The sequence below is a fragment of the Xenopus laevis genome, chromosome 4L (genome assembly GCF_017654675.1).
Source record: "Xenopus laevis strain J_2021 chromosome 4L, Xenopus_laevis_v10.1, whole genome shotgun sequence".
NCBI classification, from domain to species: Eukaryota; Metazoa; Chordata; class Amphibia; order Anura; family Pipidae; genus Xenopus; species Xenopus laevis.
The window spans coordinates 1,193,088-1,219,488 of NC_054377.1; the positions used below are offsets into that span (position 1 = coordinate 1,193,088).

The following is a 26,401-nucleotide window of genomic DNA, read 5'->3' on the forward strand; positions in this document are numbered from 1 at the left end:
GCAGAGACAGTCGGAGCAGCTACAAAGGGACGTTCTGTTTGTACCAGAAGATTTAAGGGAATTACCGGCATCATTATGTATTGTATACAACTCCCTGCTCCTTTCTCTGACAGTCTAGCTTTCTGTATAACAGATCCTATCTGATCCCCATTGTAAGCAGCAGTCCTGTCCTGCTTTATGGCAGCTGAGATTCTAGCTATCTGTATAACAGAACATTCTGTCCCAGTGGCTGCACAGATCCTATCTGATCCCCATTGTAAGCAACAGTCCTGTCCTGCTTTATGGCAGCTGAGATTCTAGCTATCTGTATAACAGAGCATTCTGTCCCAGTGGCTGCACAGATCCTATCTGATCCCCAGTGTAAGCAGCAGTCCTGTCCTGCTTTATGGCAGCTGAGATTCTAGCTATCTGTATAACAGAACATTCTGTCCCAGTGGCTGCACAGATCCTATCTGATCCCCATTGTAAGCAGCAGTCCTGTCCTGCTTTATGGCAGCTGAGATTCTAGCTATCTGTATAACAGAACATTCTGTCCCAGTGGCTGCACAGATCCTATCTGATCCCCATTGTAAGCAGCAGTCCTGTCCTGCTTTATGGCAGCTGAGATTCTAGCTATCTGTATAACAAAAATACACAGGTTCAAGAGAAGTGGGTTAATAAGTTCAGTAAAGTGCATCTTGTGGTCTCTGGAGTTGAGAAGAATCAGGCGGCACCAGCTTGTTCTGCATTCAGCCCATAATAATGTATATAAGGTATATAAGAATGTATATAATAGGGATGCATTTGGGATTCAGCCTTTTTCATCAGGATTTGGCCAAATCTTTCTGCCTGGTCGATCTGAATCCTAATTTGCATATGCAAATGAGGGCCGGAGAGGGAAATCCGATGATTTTTTGTCACAAAACAAGGAAGTAAAAAATGTTTTCCCCTAACCACATCCTTAATTTTTATATGCAAATTAGGATTCGTTTCGGTATTCGGACGGATCTTTCGCGAAGGATTCGGGGGTTCGGTCGAATCCAAAATAGTGGATTTGGTGCATCCCTAGTATATAATAGTATATATAATAATGGATATAATAATGTATGCACGGGCTCATTTCCCCATTCAAAAGGCAGAGACTTTTATTGGGCAGGAGTAGAAGAAAAATCTCTTGACAGCGACTCAGTACAAAGAGCGGGGAGAGAAAGTAACGCACATCACAGTACCTGCAATTCCGTTTGAACAGCCGTATTGATTGGCTCTGACCCGTCTCCACTTCTCTCTCTATTATTTGATAAAGGTGCGTCGGAGCGAGGATCAACCAAATCGACTCCAGATGAACTTTTCCTGCAACTCAAACGCTTATTCCTTTAGTTCAAAGGCTGCAAGAGAAATTTTAAAGGGCATTTTTAATACATTGGGCTGTTGGGGGGTGAGAGTGACGGGGAGAATGCTAACTGCCAGGGGAGAATGCTAACTGCCAGCAGGCGAGACAACAAGAATTCAGACATAATGTAACTGAGGGGGAACAGGGGACAATGGCACTGGTCTCAGCACCAGGATATTTCTCTCTCAGGTCCATAAAAATGGTTCTGCCCCTCCCCCTACACTAGGGCAGCTGATTCTCATGCACCTAAATTCATATTGGGCCACAGATTCTAATATGGACTGAGATCATGGCCACCGCAGGACCTTCTCCTTTAGCTCCAGTATAACTTTGCCTTTTGTCCTACTGTCCCACAACTTGACTTGCAGGAGGTCTCTGGATTTGGCACCACCTGTTCTCCCTTCTACTCTAACATGAAACCCAGACTAGGGGTGTAACTAAAAGAGGGGTGTAACTAAAGCCCTATGACCACAGCTGCCTCCCCCCAATATTGTGGCATCATCTCCTGGTGCCATGGTGACCAGAGACACAAGACTGGGCATCTTGGTAATATAAAAAGGAAGGTCAATTACTATATCCAATGCAAATGCTACCATATCTTATCAAGCCAACGGATTTAAAACGCATAGATCACACACTCCGCACCTTTATTTGGCAGAATAAAGTAGAAAGTAACATGGTGGATAATCTCTGAAAAGAGAAAACCTCAGTGCGCTCAAATCTACCATCTACTATGAACAAATATAAACAATGGGCAACTGTTACACCACAAATACCTATTACGGAAATACTTAAATCCCACACACACACATATATATATACAGTATAATGCAACTATTACCAACCAGCAGATACCAAGAAATGGCATTGCAACTTCTCCACAATTCGACTATGAAGATTTTCATTCATCCAGGTCACGGTATATCTGGTATAGGTCAATCTAAAAACAACTGGACTTGCTGAGTTTGAACTGAAGAAGCTGCTCGGATGAGTAGTGAAACGTCTTCATTGATTACTCAGCAAGTCCAGTTGTTTTTAGATTGACCTATACTAGATATTCTCCACAATTCATATCTAACACCCGAAAAACGATTCAAAATGGGAAATATCTGCTCAGACGGATGCATCCAATGCAAGGCTCCCAATATGCTCTGGTCATGCCCTAAAATACAACATTTTTGGCTGGAAATAACCTCCTATTGGCTACAGATAGTGAACAAACCAATCCAACCCACTATAGAATGAGCTTTATTTACACATGGACTGGCTGGAAGCCATGATAAAAAAAAGAAGAACAAGCTAAAAAATTCTCTCTCACTTGGAGCACATCTATTACTAGTCTTCTCTCTCCACTCAGATACTGAACCACCTACACCTTCATAAACACAACTTGGAGTGACTTAGAAATATTAAGAGGTTGTTACAAGAAACAATGAATCCAAAAGGGACTGGAACGACCACAAGATCAGCCCCCAGGAGTCACCGCACTAAATCGGCTTTTATCATCGTAACGAAGGTAAATACATTTAGCCTGTTTGGATTGTAATTAAACTCGGAACTAGTTTTACAGAAATATATCACTATGTTAACTATGTTTACATTTCATTTTCTTTACTTCTTTTCTTTCATTTAAAGGGATACTGTCATGGGAAAAAAAATTTTTTCAAAATGAATCAGTTAATAGTGCTGCTCCAGCAGAATTCTGCACTGGAATCCATTTCTCAAAAGAGCAAACAGATTTTTTTATATTCAATTTTGAAATCTGACAGGGGGCTAGACATATTGTCAATTTCCCAGCTGCCCCTGATCATGTGACTTCTGCCTGCACTTTAGGAGAGAAATGCTTTCTGGCAGGCTGCTGTTTTTCCTTCTCAATGTAACTGAATGTGTCTCAGTGGGACCTGGATTTTACTATTGAGTGCTGTTCTTAGATCTACCAGGCAGCTGTTATCTTGTGTTAGGGAGCTGCTATCTGGTTACCTTCCCATTGTTCTGTTGTTTGGCTGCTGGGGGGGGGGGGAAAGGGAGGGGGTGATATCAGTCCAACTTGCAGTACAGCAGTAAAGAGTGATTGAAGTTTATCAGAGCACAAGTCACATGACCGGGGGCAGCTGGGAAATTGACAATATGTTTAGCCCCATGTCAGATTTCAAAATTGAATATAAAAAAATCTGTTTGCTCTTTTGAGAAATGGATTTCAGTGCAGAATTCTGCTGGAGCAGCACTATTAACTGATTCATTTTGAAAAAAATGTTTTTTCCCATGACAGTATCCCTTTAAGCATGTACTATGACATCAATGACCGATATGTACCAATAATTGGACATATAAAAGGTCCAGGAAATGTATTGTATGCTAGAAAAATGTAATAAAAACAATTAAAAAAAAAAAAAAGGAAGGTACAAAACAATGGGTCCAAACACACGGCAACACCAGAGGCTCAAGAACAAATATTTCATGTCCTACAAAGTCCGGATCTGGACCCAGTTGAGAGCCATCACCCTCATTTACAAACTGAGATGCAGTAACTGCACCCGAATAACCTGAAGGAAATGAGACAAAGTCCCTGCAGAGTTGGAACCTACTCACCCCTAAAGGAGGGGAATGTTGCAAAGAGAACCTCAGGGATAATATTATAGGGGCATCTTGTGACTTCATACATAAGAGGCAATTTGACGCACCCACTGAAGTGCACCCATCATCTCAAAGCTTAAAGGAAAACTATACCCCACAAAATAGGTCTCTATAAAAAGCGATCGCATAAAACAGTTCATATATGCTTTTCATAATAATATACTTTTATAGTAGTATGTGCCATTGTGTAATCATAAATAGAAAATTGCCATTTTAAAAAAAAAAAATAAGGGCCGCCCCCTGGGATCATACTATTCACTGTGCACACAAACAAACCAAACATGTTAGGTCACATGAGCCAATTAACAGTCAGAGTTCTGTCTTTTGCTTCCACACTTCTTCCTGTTACCGTGAGAGCTGCAGTATTTCTGGTCAGGTGATCTCTTCCTGTTACCGTTAGAGCTGCAGTATTTCTGGTCAGGTGATCTCTTCCTGTTACAGTGAGAGCTGCAGTATTTCTGGTCAGGTGATCTCTTGCTGTTACAGTGAGAGCTGCAGTATTTCTGGTCAGGTGATCTCTTCCTGTTACAGTGAGAGCTGCAGTATTTCTGATCAGGTGATCTCTTCCTGTTACAGTGAGAGCTGCAGTATTTCTGGTCAGGTGATCTCTTCCTGTTACAGTGAGAGCTGCAGTATTTCTGGTCAGGTGATCTCTTCCTGTTACAGTTAGAGCTGTAGTATTTCTGGTCAGGTGATCTCTTCCTGTTACAGTTAGAGCTGCAGTATTTCTGGTCAGGTGATCTCTTCCTGTTACAGTTAGAGCTGTAGTATTTCTGGTCAGGTGATCTCTTCCTGTTACAGTTAGAGCTGCAGTATTTCTGGTCAGGTGATCTCTGAGGCAGCACACAGACCATCACAAAATGGTGGTTCAAGACAAGAGATGTAAAGGGCAGTTTTTACTTTAATATATATATATATACCATTTTCGTAAGATTCTGTAATTTCACTTAATATGATATAACCTGATGTTTAAGTGTTCATTTTGGGGGTATAGTTTTCCTTTAACCCCCCAGCAAAGACACAGAGGTGATGATATTCCTACTTTGAATATTATCATTACACATACCTCTCTCCTGCCCCTGGTACAGTACCAAAGAGAATGAACAGAATCAATCAACTGCCTAATTACAACTGCTTAGCCTTGTGTGGTTCTGGATATGAGTGGCAATTTAGTATCATTATGTGTGGGTGCCCTGTGACTCCTCTGCCTCCGGAATCTGAATTAGAAATAAACATTTTAAACAATTGTGATCCCAACAGGAACTTAAGTTACATTTGAGCAGCACGGATCCACAAGATTCATAATAGTTTATCATTTAGATGAAGCATGATACATACAATGGTAAAATGGTGATTTCTCCTGAAATAATAAAAAAACAACAGCAGCATTGCGATTTATTTTACAGTTTGTCCTGGAGCCAGCAGGTCAGTGTCCAACAGGTGAGATCATCCCCAGGGGTACAAGTCAATTGGGGGGAGCTCTTCTGCTGCCGAGACTGCTCACATGGACCACTACCCATTGCTTCTGCTCATTATATGTCTATATATCATTATATGTCTATATATCATTCTATATCTTGCCTGGAGGGTAAAATACAAAGAACTGTGGAAAAGCTGCACATGGACCAGCCTGAGAAAAAGAGGTGTTGTATAGTTCAGCGCAGTCTAAAAAACAATTGTCCCCCTTATTGTTTCCAACATGCACAACTTCAGCACCAACAGAGAGAAAAAGAACCGTATTCATTAGAGTGAGAAGTTCTAAAAGGAGGAAAGAACCCATTTCAGATGCACCGGTGAGATGTGCCCCATGAGCCAGGACAGTCCCCTTAGTTTGCTCATAGTCTGTACAGAGAGATCCCATAAAACTATGGCAGCATAGGTATTCCCTGTACTAAGCACAATTCAGCAGGAACAGCCCCTAAGTTTGCTCATAGTCTGTACAGAGATCCCATAAAACTATGGCAGCATAGGTATTCCCTGTACTAAGCACAATTCAGCAGGAACAGTCCCCTAAGTTTGCTCATAGTCTGTACAGAGAGATCCCATAAAACTATGGCACATAGGTATTCCCTGTACTAAGCACAATTCAGCAGGAACAGTCCCTAAATTTGCTCATAGTCTGTACAGAGAGATCCCATAAAACTATGGCAGCATAGGTATTCCCTGTACTAAGCACAATTCAGCAGGGACAGTCCCCTAAGTTTGCTCTTAGTCTGTACAGAGAGAGATCCCATAAAACTATGGCAGCATAGGTATTCCCTGTACTAAGCACAATTCAGCAGGAACAGTCCCCTAAGTTTGCTCATAGTCTGTACAGAGAGATCCCATAAAACTATGGCACATAGGTATTCCCTGTACTAAGCACAATTCAGCAGGAACAGTCCCTAAGTTTGCTCATAGTCTGTACAGAGAGATCCCATAAAACTATGACAGCATAGGTATTCCCTGTACTAAGCACAATTCAGCAGGAACAGTCCCCTAAGTTTGCTCATAGTCTGTACAGAGAGATCCCATAAAACTATGGTACATAGATATTCCCTGTACTAAGCACAATTCAGCAGGAACAGTCCCCTAAGTTTGCTCATAGTCTGTACAGAGAGATCCCATAAAACTATGGCAGCATAGGTATTCCCTGTACTAAGCACAATTCAGCAGGAACAGTCCCCTAAGTTTGCTCATAGTCTGTACAGAGAGATCCCATAAAACTATGGCACATAGGTATTCCCTGTACTAAGCACAATTCAGCAGGAACAGTCCCTAAGTTTGCTCATAGCCTGTAAATAGGGATAGATCAGTGAGAGTAACAGGCTTATAGCTTACTAGATTTTTAGAAACTAATTACATTTAGACATAGAGAAACACAAATAAAAACATCATGCCCCTATAACACATACAAAAAGTTAATCATTTTTTCAATAAAAACAAACTCCACACAAAAGAGGTCTAACATCCTTTAAAAAAAAAAAAAAATAGATATTTTTCCACAACTTACAACAGGGATCCCCAACCTTTTGAACCCGTGAGCAACATCGAGAAGTTAAAGGGGTTGGGGAGCAACACTAGCATGAAAAATGTTCTTGGGGTGCCAAATAAGGGCTGTGATTGGCCATTTTGTAGCCCCTATGTGGATTGTCAAGCTACATTGAGACTCTGTTTGGCAGTGGACCTGGTTTTTATACAACCAAAACTTGCCTCCGTGCCAATAATTGAAAAATAAGCAATTACTTTGAGGCCACTGAGAGCAACATCCAAGGGGTTGGAGAGCAACATGTTGCTCACGAGCTACTGGTTGGGGACCACTGACTTACAAGAATGTCAAAAAAATACAAGTATGCCGAATAGTCTATTTAGTTAACACAGGAGGATTCATAATGAGATTATCATCACCCAAACACTACTGATATGTCTTAACCCCTTCAGCACAACGGAGTAAATAAAAGCATTTACCCAAATTGAATGTGCAGCCCATTCTGTACTGAAAAGGTTAAAATGTTGGCTAAAAAAAAAAAAGAAAACATCCCGGGTTGCAGCATGACACAGAGGCGTGTGTGTTGTGCTGCTACAATCACTCACAATTACATTTTATTTCCAGGTCAATTTCACACTCCTTTAAAACCGACGACTGAGTGAGAGGAGTTTGGGGAAGGAGCCAGTGACAGGAGCTCAGTAGACACACACTGGCCCGGCCCATGATCCTGGGATTAACTCTTTCCTGAACAAATATGACATTAGGAGCCGGTTGACTTGACAAACAGCATTTTGTAGTTGCTCTTTCCGCCATCTTTACTGTCTGGGACACTGTCCTTTTCACTTGGTTTCGCTGGTTTTCGCTTGTCTGCAGCAGTCTCCTCCTCTGATACAGAGTCGCTCTCGCTCTCCTCCTCACTCGAGACTTCACTGCTGGACTCTGACGCACTCTCTCTTTCAGGGGGGTGTTCGGGAGGGGGCGGCGGGACTTCCACGTCTGTGGTTTCACTCTAAAAGAAAGGATTATTATTAATAGCAAATGTATAAATGACTAACCTATTACTCAGTGCTGAACAGCAGAATTGGATGGACAGAATCCTGGATCCGTTTTGGGATTTGATTTGGCTGAATCCAAATCCCTGGAGGAACCCAACTTGAATCCTTAAAGGGATACTTTAAGGAAACACATCAGTTAATAGTGCTGATCCAGCAGAATTCTGAACTGAAATCCATTTTTCGAAGGAGCAAACTGATTTTTTTTATATTTAATTTTATATTTTAATTCTGACATGTGGCTAGACATATTGTCACTTTCCCAGCTGCCCCAGTCATGTGACTTGTGCTCTGGTAAACTTCAGTCACTCTTTACTGCAAGTTGGAGTGATATCAACCCCTCCCTTCCCCCCCCCCAGCAGCCTAACAACAGAACAATGGGAAGGTAACCACATAACACAAGATAACAGCTCCCTGGTAGATCTAAGAACAACACTCAATAGTAAAATCCAGGTCCCACTGAGACACATTCAGTTACATTGAGTAGGAGAAACAACAGGCTGCCAGAAAGCAGTTCCATCCTAAAGTGCTGGCTCTTTCTGAAATCACATGACCAGGCAAAATGACCTGAGATGCACCTACACACCAATATTACAACTAAATACACTTGTTGGTTCAGGAATGACATTTTATATTATAGAGTCAATTATTTGTAGTGTAATTTAGAAATAAAAACTACACCGTCATGGCAGAATCACATGACCTTTTATAACACAAACAAGGAAGTTGCTCTTTGTAATGCATGATTCTTTTTAACCCTGCTTTACCCTAAAGCTGCCACAGACGCAAAGATCCGATGGTACGAATCAACGTACGATCGGACTTCCCCATCTCCCGACCCGCCACTAACCATTCCGATCAAATAAAGTTCAAAAGAACAGATCAGCTGATGTTCTGCCCCTGACAGCAATCCTACGAAAGTTATGTCCTACCAAAGCTAGTGACAGTCTCCCTCCGAAAAATCGTACGATCGGCAATACATGTAGAGATATTACCCGCAGCCGACAGAATCTTTTAACCTGTCCTATCGACCAAACGACCGATCTCCGCCGGACGAAAAATGTCGGGACTCTCCACACACGAGGATTCGTACGGTCAGATCTTTGCGTCTATGGCGAGCTTAATTGTCACAAAATTAGGGTTTGGGTTCAGCCTGAATCCTTCACAAAAGGTTCGGGATTTTGCTGAATACCAAAGCAGCAGTTTTGGTGCATCCCTAATACAAATCTTGTCTGATATAGAAGGTATGTTTAATGTAAAGAGGGCTTTGTACAAATTGAAATAGGGAGGAATGGTGAATACAAACAAAGAAACCCATAATCCATTGCAGTTGTATGAAGTGCTACATACCTCACTAAATCCGAGGCCACAGTGTCTGCGGTTCCTCCCCGACATTGAGCTGTCCATGCTCTGCTGATACTGGTGCTCCAGCTCATCGCTTATCTTCTGATCCTCTGCCCCTGAAAGAGACATTCTCTGCTTAGACCGGATCCCACAGTCATAGTAACCAATCAACTTGTGGCAAAGAATAGGTGCCAAAGCTTTGCCACTGACCCAAAACAACAAGATGATGGAAAACCAATGACACATTTGTGACCTAGGAAGGTTCCCTAGTCTTTACCAGTGAGTTTCTCCCATTATTCAGTTAAAGGTTCCATAGACTGGGCTTAGAAACACTGGGAATATAAACTTTAGCCACGAGGAGAAGATAAGGGGTGGATCAGGAATATCTAATAAAAACAAAGGAGACACTGGGGCAGGAGATGAATATATGCCCAGTGGGCTTGTAGCCTATCATTGCCATTACCCGATCTGTGCCCACACAAACTGCCCAGCCCCAGGCTACATAGGGACCCAGGAATGGCTGACGGCCTAAATAGCAAACTGGAGCACCCAATGTGAGGGATTCTGATCAGACACCCAGGGTAACTCCCACAACACACACCCACCTGACCGGAAATGCGATGTGGACTTATGGTCTCCGATCACCAGGCGCCCAGTGTGTTCCTTCTAGAAGAATAAACAGAACAGGGTTAATATCTCTCACATTGACACAGAACAGATAATCAACACAACCAGGTCCAATTCATGTAACATTGAATATTTGTGGTCTTCAGATCATTGGCCCAATCCTGTCTGTAATCAGCATTACATTCTGTAATCATAAACCCTACCCCCTCGTGTGCATCCAACACAGGCAGGTGTGTAGTACCCTGTCTGTACAGCGGAACCTCAATTTTACATCCCCTGATTTTAAGTTTTCCCTCATTTTACATTGTTGTTTTGTGGTCTCGCCTATTTATTCTTTTAATATACTTTTCCCTGATTTTACACCATTTTTTTCTGGTCCCCTGACAAACGTGGGATCTATTGTAAACTGCCTTGCAAAAGAATTCACCCCCTTGGCTTTTTACCTATTTTGTTACATTCCAACCTGTAATTTAAATCTTTCTTAATTTTATTTTATGTGATGGATCTGCAGAAAATAGTCTAAGTTGGTGAAGTGAAATGAGAAAAATATATATAATTATATGAAAATTGGCGTGTGCATATGTATTCACCCCCTTTGCCACCAAAACTCACAGACCGGGGGCAAGGAGGGCATTGATCAGAGAGGCAGCACAGAGACCAAAGGTAACCCTGAAGGAGTTGCAGAGTTCCACAGCAGAAACTGCAGTATCACAATAAGCCGTACACTCCATAGAGCTGGGCTTTATGGAAGAGTGGCCAGAAAAAAGCCATTACTTAAGTTAAAAATAAGAGTTTTGAGTTTGCCAAATTGCATGTGGGTGACTCCTCAAATGTATGGAGGAAGGTGCTCTGGTCAGATGAGACTGAAATTGAACTTTTCGGCCACCAAGGAAAATGCTTATTCTGGTGCAAACCCAACACATCCCATCACCCCAAGAACACCATGGCCACAGTGAAACATGGCAGGGCAGCATCAGGCTGTGCTGGGAGGTTTATCAGCAGCAGGGACTGGGAAACTGGTCTGAGTCGAGGGAAAGTTGGTGCTAAATACAGGGATATTCTTGAGCAAAACCTGTGTCGACCTGTCTGTGATTTGAGACTGGGACAGAGGTTCACCTTCCAGCAGGACAATGAGCTGAAGCATACTGCTAAACTGCAACACTCGAGCGCTGAAACACGGGAAACATTTAAATGTGTTGGATTGGCCTAGTCAGTCCAGACCTCAATCCAATTGCGAATCTGTGGTCAGACTTGAAGATTGCTGTTTACAAGCGAAAGCAATCCAACATGAAGGAGCTGCAGCAGTTTTGCCTTGAGGAATGGGCAAAAATACCAGTGACAAGATATGAAAAGCTCAGAGAGCTTCCACCTGTAATTGCCGCAAAAGGTGGCTCTTCAAAGTACTGACTTTAGGGGGGATGAAGAGTTATGCACGCTGAAGATTTCTGTTCTTTTGCCCTATTTGGTGTTTGCTTCACAATAAAAAAAAACATCTTCAAAGCTGTAGGCATATTCTGTAAATGAAATGGTGCAAACTCTCAAACAATCCGTTTTAATTGCAGGTCGAGGCAACGAAACATGAAGAATGCCAAGGGGGGTGAATAGTTTTGCAAGGCACTGTATATAGTAAGGCAGCACTGTGCATACGACACTCACAGGTAAGCTCAGTCAGGTGTTCCATTCACTTTCCAGACAGGGGGCAATTCATAAATAAAGGTGGCCATACACAGGCCGTGTCGGAAGCTTATTGGCCCGTGTATAGGGCCCACCGACGGGCTTCACCGAAAGTCGGCCAGATCTCGATCGGATGAGACAGAAAATCCCGTCGGATCGCGGCCGCATCTATCCGTTGATGCGGTCCCACGATCCGACCCCCCATTTGGGCATCGTTAGGATCCGATCGTTGGGCCCACAATCGGATCAGCCCGATCTTGCCCACCTCAAGGTGGGCATATCGGAGGGAGATCCGCTCGTTTGGCGACATCACCAAACGAGCGGATCTCTCCAATTATGGCCACCTTAAGTTAGACAATATCCTGAACTCTATGAAACTGGGGGTGCAGCCTCTGAGAGAGCTATAGCAGCTCCAAATAAATCATAGAGAAGAACCTCATTGTAATAAAGTAGAAAGAGAGGCAAGTCATAGGGCTGTATAAGTAACCAGAATAATCTCGTTGGTATCACTTTGTGTTACACCAAGTTCTTCCCACAGACTCAATAAAAGAAAGAGTAAAAAGAGAATACAGAGCCCACACTGGCTACTGGGGCCACTGGTATTTCCAGGAAATAAACACGGGAACGTTTCAATGTTTCTGCAGCTCAGACCCCATAAAACAGAAGGATCTCACTCACCTTCCCGGCTCCCATCAGCCGCAGGAATTTCTGTTTCCTTTCATCATTCCCCAAATCAGCTTGTTCCCAGCTGCCACTGCCCGACTGTAACACACAAACACAAGCACATCATTTACTGACATTTACAGTTAAAAAAAGACAAGACAACTTTTTTTCTCTCATTTTGGTTCTGTACAAGACCACAATGAATTGTCAATGAAACAACTCGGGTGCAGTTGAACTGCAGACTTTCAGCTTTAATTCAGTGGGTTGAACAAAAAGATTGAATAAAAAGTGACGAACTGAAGCCTTTTTTTTTAATCTTCTCATTTCAGGGGCTCAAAAGTAATTGGACAAATTAAAAAACTGAAATTAAAATGTAAAATTCTAATACTTTGTTGAAAAGCGTTTGCTGGCAATGACAGACTGAAGTCTTGAACTCGTGGACATCACCAGATTCTGGGTTTGCTCCTGTTTAATGCTCTGCCAGGCCTTGTTCTGGGCACACAATAAGCTATACCCTCATACTGTACTGTCTAAGGGAATCAATATGGCACCTCCTCCTCCCATATGTATAAATACAAATATACAGAGAAGGAATGTTCTGGGCACACAATAAGCTATACCCTCATACTGTACTGTCTAAGGGAATCAATATGGCACCTCCTCCTCCTCCCATATGTATAAATACAAATATACAGAGAAGGAATGTTCTGGGCACACAATAAGCTATACCCTCATACAGTACTGTCTAAGGGAATCAATATGGCACCTCCTCCTCCCATATGTATAAATACAAATATACAGAGAAGGAATGTTCTGGGCACACAATAAGCTATACCCTCATACAGTACTGTCTAAGGGAATCAATATGGCACCTCCTCCTCCCATATGTATAAATACAAATATACAGAGAAGGAATGTTCTGGGCACACAATAAGCGATACCCTCATACTGTACTGTCTAAGGGAATTAATATGGCACCTCCTCCTCCCATATGTATAAATACAAATATACAGAGAAGGAATGTTCTGGGCACACAATAAGCGATACCCTCATACTGTACTGTCTAAGGGAATTAATATGGCACCTCCTCCTCCCATATGTATAAATACAAATATACAGCGAAGGAATGTTCTGGGCACACAATAAGCTATACCCTCATACTGTACTGTCTAAGGGAATCAATATGGCACCTCCTCCTCCCATATGTATAAATACAAATATACAGAGAAGGAATGTTCTGGGCACACAATAAGCTCCTCCCATATGTATATAAATAGAGACAGAGAGAGCGAAGAGTGAGGGGATCCAGTGTTAATGTCGGTATCAGATGAGGAGCTGATTTGGGAGCAGGAAATGAGACACAAGGCCGGATAGATCCACTGTCACGGTCCTGCGCTGGTCGCTCAAGTTTTACCTCATCCTCCTGCCTGACCGCCGGTCTCTTGTTCCCCCGCTGCTGCTTGTCTTGCCTGGAGCTCATCTCTGTGGTACTGAAGGAGCGATAACCCCGGACAGCTCGCTACAGCTACTGAGGGAAATACTTCTTACTTCCGCCGCGCACCGGAAATGACATCCGCTCGGCGCATGCGCGCAATGGTCAGTGAGTGAGGGTGTGAGGGCGTGAGTTGGGTGGAGCAGTGTTTGTGCGTGTCACGAGCAATGCAGCGTGAGGGAAAGTCTTGAAGCCCTACAATATATACGTCTGTGGCTTTTATGTCTAACATGTTCAGTAAACAGAACAGAAACTTTACCTCAGGGAATTCTGGGCCACGACTTCCGGGTGCTGCTCTCAGAGCATGATGGGAAATGTCTCTTCTGAAAGAGAAGCTCATGAGTCAGGCAGCTGAATATGTCAGGGACCCTGATAAATCTGATACATGTTTTACCTCGAGTTTATAGAGTCCCTGTCCCAGGAAGCTTACACTCTAATTTCCCATGGGCCCTCACTATAATATAAGCCTGAATGTCCTGAGGCCAATCCCATAACTCAGTGGCAATGAGAGGGCAAGTAACATCCCATTTAGTTCTAATATCAGCTTGTCTGTGTCACCTCCCAACATTTTGGAAGTAAAAAAAGAGGGACAAAAATGTTTTTTCGCACGTAGCGCAGCAAACATTTCTGACCACGCCCCTTTCTGTGGCCACACCCCCTAATTACCATGTACATTTTAAAAAACTTTGGCAGATTATGAAAGTTTGAAAATATTTCTCCTTATCTAAACTGTTTTTTTTGTGTCTCAAAATTGTTACAAAGTATCTTATTTGCACCTGTTAGCTGTTCTGGTCTCTCTGCCAAAAGCCAATTAAGTGAGAAACTTTCTTTTTCTGGCTGTTCGGTGCAGAGAAAATCGGGACTTTCCAGTACAAATGAGGGACTGCGGGTTGAGCTGTCAAAAGAGGGACTGTCCCTCCGAAAAAGGGACAGTTGGGAGGTATGCTGTGTCTGTGCTGCTCCCCAAATCTCTACCAGAAACTGCCAAAAGGAAATGATATTCAGCTGAAAAGACGGGCAGGTAAATACTGTATAGAAATAAATACATCTGTCTTTCCTACATTTCATTAAGGTTTTCAGCTCCCATATGTACTGTATGGCAAATATGTAAAAATATGATTATAATTGCACACTCACAAATAAGCACTCACCCAAATCTCCCTCTTTCTATATCACTTCCTTATGTTACATTTTAGCCACCCCTCCAATTCCTTTACTGCAGTGCTGTCCAACTTCTGTGGCACCGAGAGACAGAATTTTTCTGTCCTACGTGGTGGAGAGCCAATAATGGAAGTCGTGTTTACCACACCCTGTTATAAACCACACCCACTTTAAACCACACCTATTTTACCAAAAGGCCATGTCCACATTAATGGTGGTAACACACCAAAAAACCAAATGGTTGGTGCTCCCTACACTCATATGTGAAAAAAGTTAAATCATATGCCACCTCCTCCCCTGTGGCTAACACAGCACCCCAGCACATGATTAACCACCTTAGGGGCCCCTAACAATAATTTGCAAATCTTAACAAACCCCCAAACAAATACCAGACTTATGTTCCACAGACAGTGTATGGCACACACAGGGAGCATAGGACAGGCAGAGTATAACACACAGGGAACATAGGGAAGGCAGAGTATGACACATACAGGGAGTATAGGACAGGCAGAGTATGACACACACAGGGAACATAGGACAGGCAGAGTATGACACACGCAGGGAGCATAGGACAGGCAGAGTATGACACATACAGGGAGCATAGGACAGGCAGAGTATGACACACACAAGGAACATAGGACAGGCAGAGTATGACACACACAGGGAGCATAGGACAGGCAGAGTATGACACATACAGGGAGCATAGGACAGGCAGAGTATGACACACACAGGGAGTATAGGACAGGCAGAGTATAACACACAGGGAACATAGGGAAGGCAGAGTATGACACACACAGGGAACATAGGGAAGGCAGAGTATGGCACACACAGGGAGCATAGGACAGACAGAGTATGACACACACAGGGAGCATAGGGCAGGCAGAGTATGACACATACAGGGAGTATAGGACAGGCAGAGTATGACACACACAGGGAACATAGGACAGGCAGAGTATGACACACGCAGGGAGCATAGGACAGGCAGAGTATGACACATACAGGGAGCATAGGACAGGCAGAGTATGACACACACAAGGAACATAGGACAGGCAGAGTATGACACACACAGGGAGCATAGGACAGGCAGAGTATGACACATACAGGGAGCATAGGACAGGCAGAGTATGACACACACAGGGAACATAGGACAGGCAGAGTATGGCACACACAGGGAGCATAGGACAGGCAGAGTATGACACACACAGGGATCATAGGACAGGCAGAGTATGACACACACAGGGAACATAGGACAGGCAGAGTATGACACACACAGGGAGCATAGGACAGGCAGAGTATGACACACACAGGGAACATAGGACAGGCAGAGTATGACACACACAGGGAATATAGGACAGACAGAGTATGACACACACAGGGAACATAGGACAGGCAGAGTATGGCACACACAGGGAACATAGGACAGGCAGAGTATGACACACACAGGGAACATAGGACAGACAGAGTATGACACACACAGGGAACATAGGACAGGCAGAGTATGACACACACAGGGAACATAGGACAGGCAGAGTATGACACACACAGGGAACATAGGACAGACAGAGTATGACACACACAGGGAACATAGGACAGGCAGAGTATGACACACACAGGGAGCATAGGGCAGGCAGAGTATGGCACACACAGGGAGCATAGGACAGGCAGAGTATGACACATACAGGGAGCATAGGACAGGCAGAGTATGACACACACAGGGAACATAGGACAGGCAGAGTATGACACACACAGGGAGCATAGGACAGGCAGAGTATGACACATACAGGGAGCATAGGACAGGCAGAGTATGACACACACAGGGAACATAGGACAGGCAGAGTATGACACACACAGGGAGCATAGGACAGGCAGAGTATGACACACACAGGGAACATAGGACAGGCAGAGTATGGCACACACAGGGAGCATAGGACAGGCAGAGTATGACACACACAGGGATCATAGGACAGGCAGAGTATGACACACACAGGGAACATAGGACAGACAGAGTATGACACACACAGGGAGCATAGGACAGGCAGAGTATGACACACACAGGGAACATAGGACAGGCAGAGTATGACACACACAGGGAATATAGGACAGACAGAGTATGACACACACAGGGAACATAGGACAGGCAGAGTATGGCACACACAGGGAACATAGGACAGGCAGAGTATGACACACACAGGGAACATAGACAGACAGAGTATGACACACACAGGGAAACATAGGACAGGCAGAGTATGACACACACAGGGAACATAGGACAGGCAGAGTATGACACACACAGGGAACATAGGACAGACAGAGTATGACACACACAGGGAACATAGGACAGGCAGAGTATGACACACACAGGGAACATAGGACAGGCAGAGTATGACACACACAGGGAACATAGGACAGGCAGAGTATGACACACACAGGGATCATAGGACAGGCAGAGTATGACACACACAGGGAACATAGGACAGGCAGAGTATGACACACACAGGGAACATAGGACAGGCAGAGTATGACACACACAGGGAGCATAGGACAGGCAGAGTATGACACACACAGGGAACATAGGTCAGGCAGAGTATGACACACACAGGGAGCATAGGTCAGGCAGAGTATGACACACACAGGGAACATAGGACAGGAAGAGTATGACACACACAGGGAACATAGGACAGGCAGAGTATGACACACACAGGGTACATAGGACAGGCAGAGTATGACGCACACAGGGAACATAGGACAGGCAGAGTATGACACACAGGGAACATAGGACAGGCAGAGTATGGCACACACAGGGAACATAGGACATGCAGAGTATGGCACACACAGGGAACATAGGACAGGCAGAGTATGACACACACAGGGAACATAGGACAGGCAGAGTATGGCGCACACACAGGGAACTTAGGACAGGCAGAGTATGACACACACAGGGAACATAGGACAGGCAGAGTATGACACACACAGGGAACATAGGACAGGCAGAGTATGAGTATGACACACACAGGGAACATAGGACAGGCAGAGTATGAGTATGACACACACAGGGAACATAGGACAGGCAGAGTATGAGTATGACACACACAGGGAACATAGGACAGGCAGAGTATGAGTATGACACACACAGGGAACATAGGACAGGCAGAGTATGAGTATGACACACACTACCTTCCTGTAGGAGCCTCCCCTCTTATTCCTTTACGGTTTTAGTAAAGGAGACTGTTTCCTGTGTATCTCCCTCATATATCTGCTTGCTATACTTTGTAGCCGGGGCTATGCACTACAAAGGACTCTAATGCCCAGAGTTCATTCCATATATATATATATATATTCTGTAGTGGAGCACTCTCAATATATACAACCGCCTGGGTGCTGGTTATAGCATAGCATAATAAACAGAAATAAAAACCGCACTCCAAGGTCTTGATATGATGAAAAGGTGATAAAGTTTAATTCAACGTTTCGGCACGCTTAACTCACTTCCTGAAGACGGCCCGAGTTAAGCGTGCCGAAACGTTGAATTAAACTTTATCACCTTTTCATCATATCAAGACCTTGGAGTGCGGTTTTTATTTCTGTTTATATATATATATATATATATATATATATATATATATATATATATACACACACATACACATATATATATCTATATATATATATATATATATATATATATGTTTATTTTTAGTGCTAGTGTATCTAAAGCCAGTGAAACTCAGCAGATTTAATACTCAACCGCTGTTACAAGATTTACCAAAATGTTGCATACATCCAGCAGGGGGAGCCCTGAGCATTTGCATCCTTGTCTAGGAACACAGGTATTTTGTCTGGAGTCTAACCCACTCATATTAAGGAATGTTGTACTTGAGATTTACACAAAACTGAAGGTTAAAGACAAACTGCATTTAAATCAGGTTTATTTCTTTGTCTTTAAAAAACACAATATATAATAATATATATATGATATGCTGTAATGCACCCCCAGCTGATTAACATGAAGGCTCTACTGTTTCTGGGAGATAATAGTAATGTTATTATCCTTAATTTATAGAGTGCTGACATATTCCTCAGTGCTTTGCAGACATTGTACATTATTCATATCAGTCCCTGCCCCAATAAAGCTTGCAATCTAATACACTTTTCCCTATTATATTCACGCACATCAAGGGCAATTATATCAGGACCCTGTATGTTGCAGAGGCTGTGAGAACCCCAAACTGACATGGGGAGAACATACAGACTCTGTGCAGATAGTTTCCTGCCTGGAATTGAACCTGGAACCCGAGCACTGCATGGCAGCAATGTTATCTGAAGGCCAGTTAGTGGGAGATTTGGGGTGAGTGCTTATTTGTGCCCTGGGTACCCCTGGAACTATAGCAGGGTAACACCCCAATGTTTCTATATATCTGTAACCTTGTTATGAGCTAAGGGGGCCCAGCCTGAAGGTCAGTTAGGGGGAGATTTGGGGTGAGTGCTTATTTGTACCCTGGGTACCCCTGGAACTATAGCAGGGTGACACCCCAATGTTTCTATATATCTGTAACCTTGTTATGAGCTAAGGGGGCCCAGTCTAAAGGTCAGTGAGGGGGAGATTTGGGGTGAGGGTTTATTTGTACCCTGGGTACCCCTGGAACTATAGCAGGGTGACACCCCAATATTTCTATATATCTGTAACCTTGTTATGAGCTAAGGGGGCCCAGTCTGAAGGTCAGTTAGGGGGAGATTTGAGGTGAGTGGTTATTTGTACCCTGGGTACCCCTGGAACTATAGCAGGGTGACACCCCAATGTTTCTATATATCTGTAACCTTGTTATGAGCTAAGGGGGCCCAGTCTGAAGGTCAGTTAGGGGGAGATTTGGGGTGAGTGCTTATTTGTGCCCTGGGTACCCCTGGAACTATAGCAGGGTGACTGTTACCCCAATGTTTCTATATATCTGTAACCTTGTTATGAGCTTAGGGGGCCCAGTCTAAAGGTCAGTGAGGGGGAGATTTGGGGTGAGTGCTTATTTGTGCCCTGGGTACCCCTGGAACTATAGCAGGGTGACTGTTACCCCAATGTTTCTATATATCTGTAACCTTGTTATGAGCTTAGGGGGCCCAGTCTAAAGGTCAGTGAGGGGGAGATTTGGGGTGAGGGTTTATTTGTACCCTGGGTACCCCTGGAACTATAGCAGGGTGACTGTTACCCCAATGTTTCTATATATCTGTAACCTTGTTATGAGCTTAGGGGGCCCAGTCTAAAGGTCAGTGAGGGGGAGATTTGGGGTGAGGGTTTATTTGTACCCTGGGTACCCCTGGAACTATAGCAGGGTGACACCCCAATGTTTCTATATATCTGTAACCTTGTTATGAGCTAAGGGGGCCCAGTCTGAAGGCCAGTTAGGGGGAGATTTGGGGTGAGTGTTTATTTGTACCCTGGGTACCCCTGGAACTATAGCAGGGTGACACCCCAATGTTTCTATATATCTGTAACCTTGTTATGAGCTAAGGGGGCCCAGTCTGAAGGTCAGTTAGGGGGAGATTTGGGGTGAGTGTTTATTTGTGCCCTGGGTACCTCTGGAACTATAGCAGGGTGACTGTTACCCGAATGTTTCTATATATCTGTAACCTTGTTATGAGCTAAGGGGGCCCAGTCTGAAGGTCAGTTAGGGGGAGATTTGGGGTGAGTGTTTATTTGTACCCTGGGTACCCCTGGAACTATAGCAGGGTGACACCCCAATGTTTCTATATATCTGTAACCTTGTTATGAGCTAAGGGGGCCCAGTCTGAAGGTCAGTTAGGGGGAGATTTGGGGTGAGTGTTTATTTGTGCCCTGGGTACCCCTGGAACTATAGCAGGGTGTCTGTTACCCCAATGTTTCTATATACCTTGTTATGAGCTGTTATAAGATGTAATATTGTCTCATCTGAGATTAGAAAAAAGGAGGTTCCATACTATGGAGGGAAAGGGGTGTTATGGGGAGAGCTGTGGAGTTATGAGATACATTAGACAGGTACAAGGAAGGGCCGGATGTCTTTTTAAAACTTCAGATAGATATTTTTTCACCTGGATCCATATTAATTACCCTCTGGGTAGAACTGGTTCTGTGTCAGACTTCTGACTTGCTGCTGCACTTCCTAAATGAAAAGGGGGTTCCTGAAGGGGCAAGAGAAGAATTTGGGTTGAACGGGGGACAAAGTGAAGGCCATAGTGATGAAACCCCAAGGAATGCAACTGCACCCTCGTCCCACTGACACATGTCGCTCCACGGGCCCTAACAATGCCTCTATTTAAGCCTTTTAATGGGGCCGCCGACATATTTGGGAGAAGTGCTCCTGTGTAGTGTTAGTACTTAGGTGCCTTTCTCCCACATGACTAAGGAGCTTTGTTGGTTCTTTCTCAGGGAACACAGTCCTGCCCTTCTCAATAGTTCTATGTGCATTCAGCTCCCTCCGACAGACCCTCTACAACAGACTTTGCCAAATGTAAGAATACAGGAGGTGAATTCACATTTCCCTGCCGAGTCTCCTCCAGAAGAAAGGCCCGTCTGTGCCTCGCACTTTGAAGCCAGAGCTGTTAAACCGTACAGAATATTTCTCTCAATAAATCATTATAAGAAACTAAGGTACAATTATCCCCGTGCGAGGGAACTATTCCAAACACTCATTCATGTGGTTCCGCTCCTGCTCCTGCTTTCTCTCTCTTTCTCTCATTCACTCACCTTCTCTCTTTCTGTCTCTTTTACTGTCTCGTTCTCTCACATGATCTCTATATAGTAGGTAACTAATAGGGTCAGAGACAAGAGGAAAGTGTTGGAAGGGTTACTGTCTGTTCTCTCTCATTTCCCTACAGAAATAGGGATTGGTAACACTAGATAGGTACCTAATATATAGAGACAAGAGGAAAGTGTTGGAAGGGTTACTGTCTGCTCTCTCTCATTTCCCTACAGAAATAGGGATTGGTAACACTAGATAGGTACCTAATATATAGAGACAAGAGGAAAGTGTTGGAAGGGTTACTGTCTGCTCTCTCTCATTTCCCTACAGAAATAGGGATTGGTAGCACTAGATAGGTACCTAATATATAGAGACAGAGAGAAGGTCTGTGTATGGGAAAGGTGAAGTACTGCTAATACAGAGTGGACAAGGTGTTATTTGGTGCTGCCATGGTGCATACACCACCGTGTATGGAACACAATATTGTCGTGTCTGTGCCCCCAGGCTCCCTGCTTATGACTCTGTGGTTGGAGTGAAACGAGGCTCATGTTGTGGGGAATTATTTGTTATTCGGACAAGTCCACAGTTGTTTTGGCTCCATTGAATGTGGTTTCCTCAGCGTGGGTCAGTGGTTGGACTAGAGGTGCCAGAAACAACACAAGTGAGGGGAACAGTGAGGACACATGCGATTCCCTCTCCATCCAGGAGTGTAACTGTTCCATGTGTTGTACTCAATAGGCCAGAGTTCCATAGTGTGGCCCCTAAGGTGCCTGTGACGTAGAGTTAATTATTAGTTTGGGTGTAACGGCTGTGACCCCTCAATACTCCTGCACCCCCAAACCTTGGGGATAATGATCTGTATCTCACACATATATTGATATTGTACATCAGTCAGGAACCCCACTGTCCCTCTATACTCCTGCACCCCCAAACCTTGGGATAATGATCTGTATCTCACACATATATTGATATTGTACATCAGTCAGGAACCCCACTGTCCCTCTATACTCCTGCACCCCCAAACCTTGGGATAATGATCTGTATCTCACACATATATTAATATTGTACATCAGTCAGGAACCCCACTGTCCCCTCTATACTCCTGCACCCCCAAACCTTGGGATAATGATCTGTATCTCACACATATATTGATATTGTACATCAGTCAGGAACCCCACTGTCCCTCTATACTCCTGCACCCCCAAACCTTGGGATAATGATCTGTATCTCACACATATATTGATATTGTACATCAGTCAGGAACCCCACTGTCCCCTCTATACTCCTGCACCCCCAAACCTTGGGAAGAATGATGATGAGTGTATAATTATGAATCCACTTGCTTTGTTTCAGACTTGCACAAGTCTTCATTGTCCTGATTTAGTCAGAATCTGTCCCTCTCCAAAATGAATATACTCTTGTATAAGCCACAATATTTTTTCAGGGTTGGGTATAATTTGCATGAAATTGCCACTAATATGCAGCTTTAGATTTCATACACAGAAATGTTTGTGGGCCCTGGGTGGCAGGATCCCGGCTTGTATATAATTAGTTAATAAGTATCTTCTGGATCTTAACATTTTCACTTTATTTTTACATCAATTTTGCCATTTTCCTTTCTTTTTTCCCCAGATTATGTGAGTGAATGTGCCGTTGCCTGCTGGGCCACTCATTCCCAGGAACACAAAGTGACTGCAGAGTGAAGGTATAAAAGCCCCTATTCATATTCTCTTGCCATTGAGCCTATAATAATGATATCATTGTAACACTGGCTGCTATAATATAGTAGGTGCATTTATGGCCCTAAGACTATACCTTCACGTGCGCCAAGCTGGACGCTCCGACCTGTGTTTGTGTTGGAAAGCAGTTCCCCCTCGCACTGGAGGGGACTTTGTTTCAGACACAAAAAAAAAAAAGAGAAAGAAAAACTTAGAAGTGGGGGAAAAAAAAGATTTTATTGTGCGGGTTGTGTCGTTAGCTGAGCTGATGTTAATTGTGCTAATTGTATTGATGAGGGTTTTTTGCAGACGTGGAATCCTCATTATTGTAACTATGCAAAACGAGCCGGAATAGAATATTTTTGCAGTTCCTATGACAACCGTGTCATGAGTTTGATGAAGATGCAAAATCTCAATATGGGAATGAGCTTTCTGCAGTGGCCTCCTTCCTGGCAATGGTAACTTTCCTTATGACGAAATCCTCCTTGTCTCTTTATCCTTTTTTTCCAGGGTATAGACACTGTTCATCAGTAAGTCTGCATCAGAGGAGCTTACAGTCAGGATAGGATACTATGGTAGAATGTATCAAAATGTATCAAAAGCCAATTAGTCTGCCTGTAAGGTTTTGGGGTGTGGGAGGAAACTGGAGAAAACCCACTCAGACATGGGGAGAAAATACTTACTCCTTGAAGATAATGTTCAGGTCATAATCAAACTCAGGACCCCAGAGATGTAAAGCAGCAGTGCGCCTATTACCCTACTAACCTGTTGCCGAATGCTATAGTAACTGGATCATCACCTCATCATCCTGGTACTCATCCACTACTACACGGATACTCACTCTATTTTACTACCCCTCCCGGTGCCCAACCACTCACCACCCTGATACCCATCCACCATTGTCCTGGTACCTATCCACCACATTCCTGGTGCCAGAACCACCCATGTCCATAAACCCAACCCTACTATACAGTAACCATCCTTCGCTAACCCTTCCTACACTATGCACATACCTATGCCCCACTGCCCTCACACCCACCTGTCTCAGGATATTATCATAGTACCCATCACCCACAATCCTGTTACCCATTTTGCACTATACTCATGCCTTTACTGTCCCTTATACACCAACTTGCCCCTTCACTGTTGTCTGACATGTGCCCCTTCTTATTTTACTAATATTCAGTATGATAGATAGATAGATAGATAGATAGATAGATAGATAGATAGATAGATAGATAGATAGATAGATAGAGATAGATAGATGACAGATAGATAGATAAATAGATATAGATAAATTACAGATAGATGATAGATAGATAATAGATAGCTATATAATATATAGATGATAGATAATAGATAGATGATATATAGATAGATCGATAGATCGATATAGATAGATAATAGATAGATAATAGATAGATGATAGATAGATAATAGATAGATGATATATAGATAGATAGATAGATTAATAGACAGAGATAGATAAATAGATATAGATAAATTACAGATGGATGATAGATAGATAGATAATAGATAGCTATATAATATATAGATGATAGATAGATAGATGATAGATAATAGATAGATGATATATAGATATATAGATAGATAGATAGATAGATAGATAGATAGATAGATAGATAGCTATATAATATATAGATGATAGATAGATAGATAGATAGATAGATAGATAATAGATGATAGATAATAGATGATAGATAGATAGATAGATAGATAGATAGATAGATAGATAGATAGATAGATACATAGATAGATACATAGATAGATACATAGATAGATACATAGATAGATACATAGATAGATACATAGATAGATAGATAGACAATTGATAGGAAATAATAGATAGATGTTAGATACTTTAGAGATAGATAAATAGATAGATAGATAGATAGATAGATAGATAGATAGATAGATAGATAGATACATAGATAGATAGATAGATAGATAGATAGACAGATGATAGGAAATAATAGATAGAGATAGATGTTAGATACTTTAGAGATAGATAAATAGATAGATAGATAGATAGATAGATAGATAGATAGATAGATAGATAGATTGATAAATGTCAGATAAGTTAGATAATAGATGATAGATAGATGGATGAATGAGCAGATAAATTGGTACAAAATTGATAGATAGACATGGATGAAATTATATGAAATGATCAGTGGTAGAAAAGGCAGACATTTAAATAGAATTAATTGAAATAATTAGATCGAGGCATTTAGAAAAGAAACAAGCACTCCTTACCTACAGCCATACTGAATCTCTATTTGCAGTGGATGGATGTGCTGAAAAATTATATGTGCAAACACAGAGCAGTAGACTGAGGATTAAGCGATAAGTAGATAATAGAGAGATAGATAGGTAAATAATGAAAATAATTAGATAATAGGTTTATTTTGCTCCCACTGCCCATTTTCAGACAGTAAAACAGACCTCTTTCCCCTTTTTAACAAGAAATGTATCAAATGAACCAGCCCGTGTTAATGACCCTGTAGTGACATTGCCATAGGATTTGCCTCGAATCCTTTCCCTAAATTTCCCCTGCCTGATTCTGCTCCCTCCCCGTGGCACCCTCCTCTCCCCTCTCCCTGCACAAACAGGATCCCGTCTCATGGGCAAAAGTCATCTCCCCCCACCCCGGGGGCACTTTGTTTGCCGTTCAGCCTCTGTGCTTCGATGGTGTAAAACAAACGAGATCAATTAGCGGCTTTTCAATCATTTATTTTGCTAAGAAGGACAGAAGAAAACGTTGCGGAGGATACACCAGTGACAAAATGTGCTCATTATTCACAGACCCCAATAAACGGTGTAAGCGATGAACGAAAATTCCCATTATGGACTGGAAACAGTTTAGTTTTTATTGAAAAAAATCATTTACCCCAAATAAATGAAACCTGTAACGAAATTTGTGGCCAGATCTTTGCTGCGGAATTTGTTTGTGTTCCGTCCTTTTTCTCATCTT

General features: G+C 42.9%; 1 protein-coding gene across 1 annotated transcript; it reads right to left on the bottom strand.

Annotated features, from left to right (window-relative positions):
* Positions 1 to 6,917: 6,917 nt before the first annotated feature.
* Positions 6,918 to 13,907, bottom strand: c11orf58.L (chromosome 11 open reading frame 58 L homeolog). The gene is made up of 6 exons (XM_041589667.1): positions 13,746 to 13,907; positions 12,347 to 12,430; positions 9,973 to 10,033; positions 9,374 to 9,483; positions 7,308 to 7,980; positions 6,918 to 6,991 (listed from the first exon to the last, which is right to left on the bottom strand). Exons 1-5 carry the CDS (start codon positions 13,809 to 13,811, stop codon positions 7,732 to 7,734), a joined length of 570 nt encoding a protein of 189 aa, XP_041445601.1. The 5' UTR covers positions 13,812 to 13,907; the 3' UTR covers positions 6,918 to 6,991; positions 7,308 to 7,731.
* Between the last annotated feature and the right edge of the window lie 12,494 nt (positions 13,908 to 26,401).

What these genes read in the sequence shown, in the direction of transcription:
- c11orf58.L (XM_041589667.1), bottom strand. Translation starts at nt 13,811, where the DNA reads ATGAGCTCCAGGCAAGACAAGCAGCAGCGGGGGAACAAGAGACCGGCG. An exon ending in CGGTCAGGCAGGAGGATGAG is followed by an intron (nt 12,431 to 13,745) that starts GTAAAACTTGAG and finishes TGTGTGTTACAG; the next exon opens with TCGGGCAGTGGCAGCTGGGA. An exon ending in GTGGCCTCGGATTTAGTGAG is followed by an intron (nt 7,981 to 9,373) that starts GTATGTAGCACT and finishes CCTTTCTTTTAG; the next exon opens with AGTGAAACCACAGACGTGGA.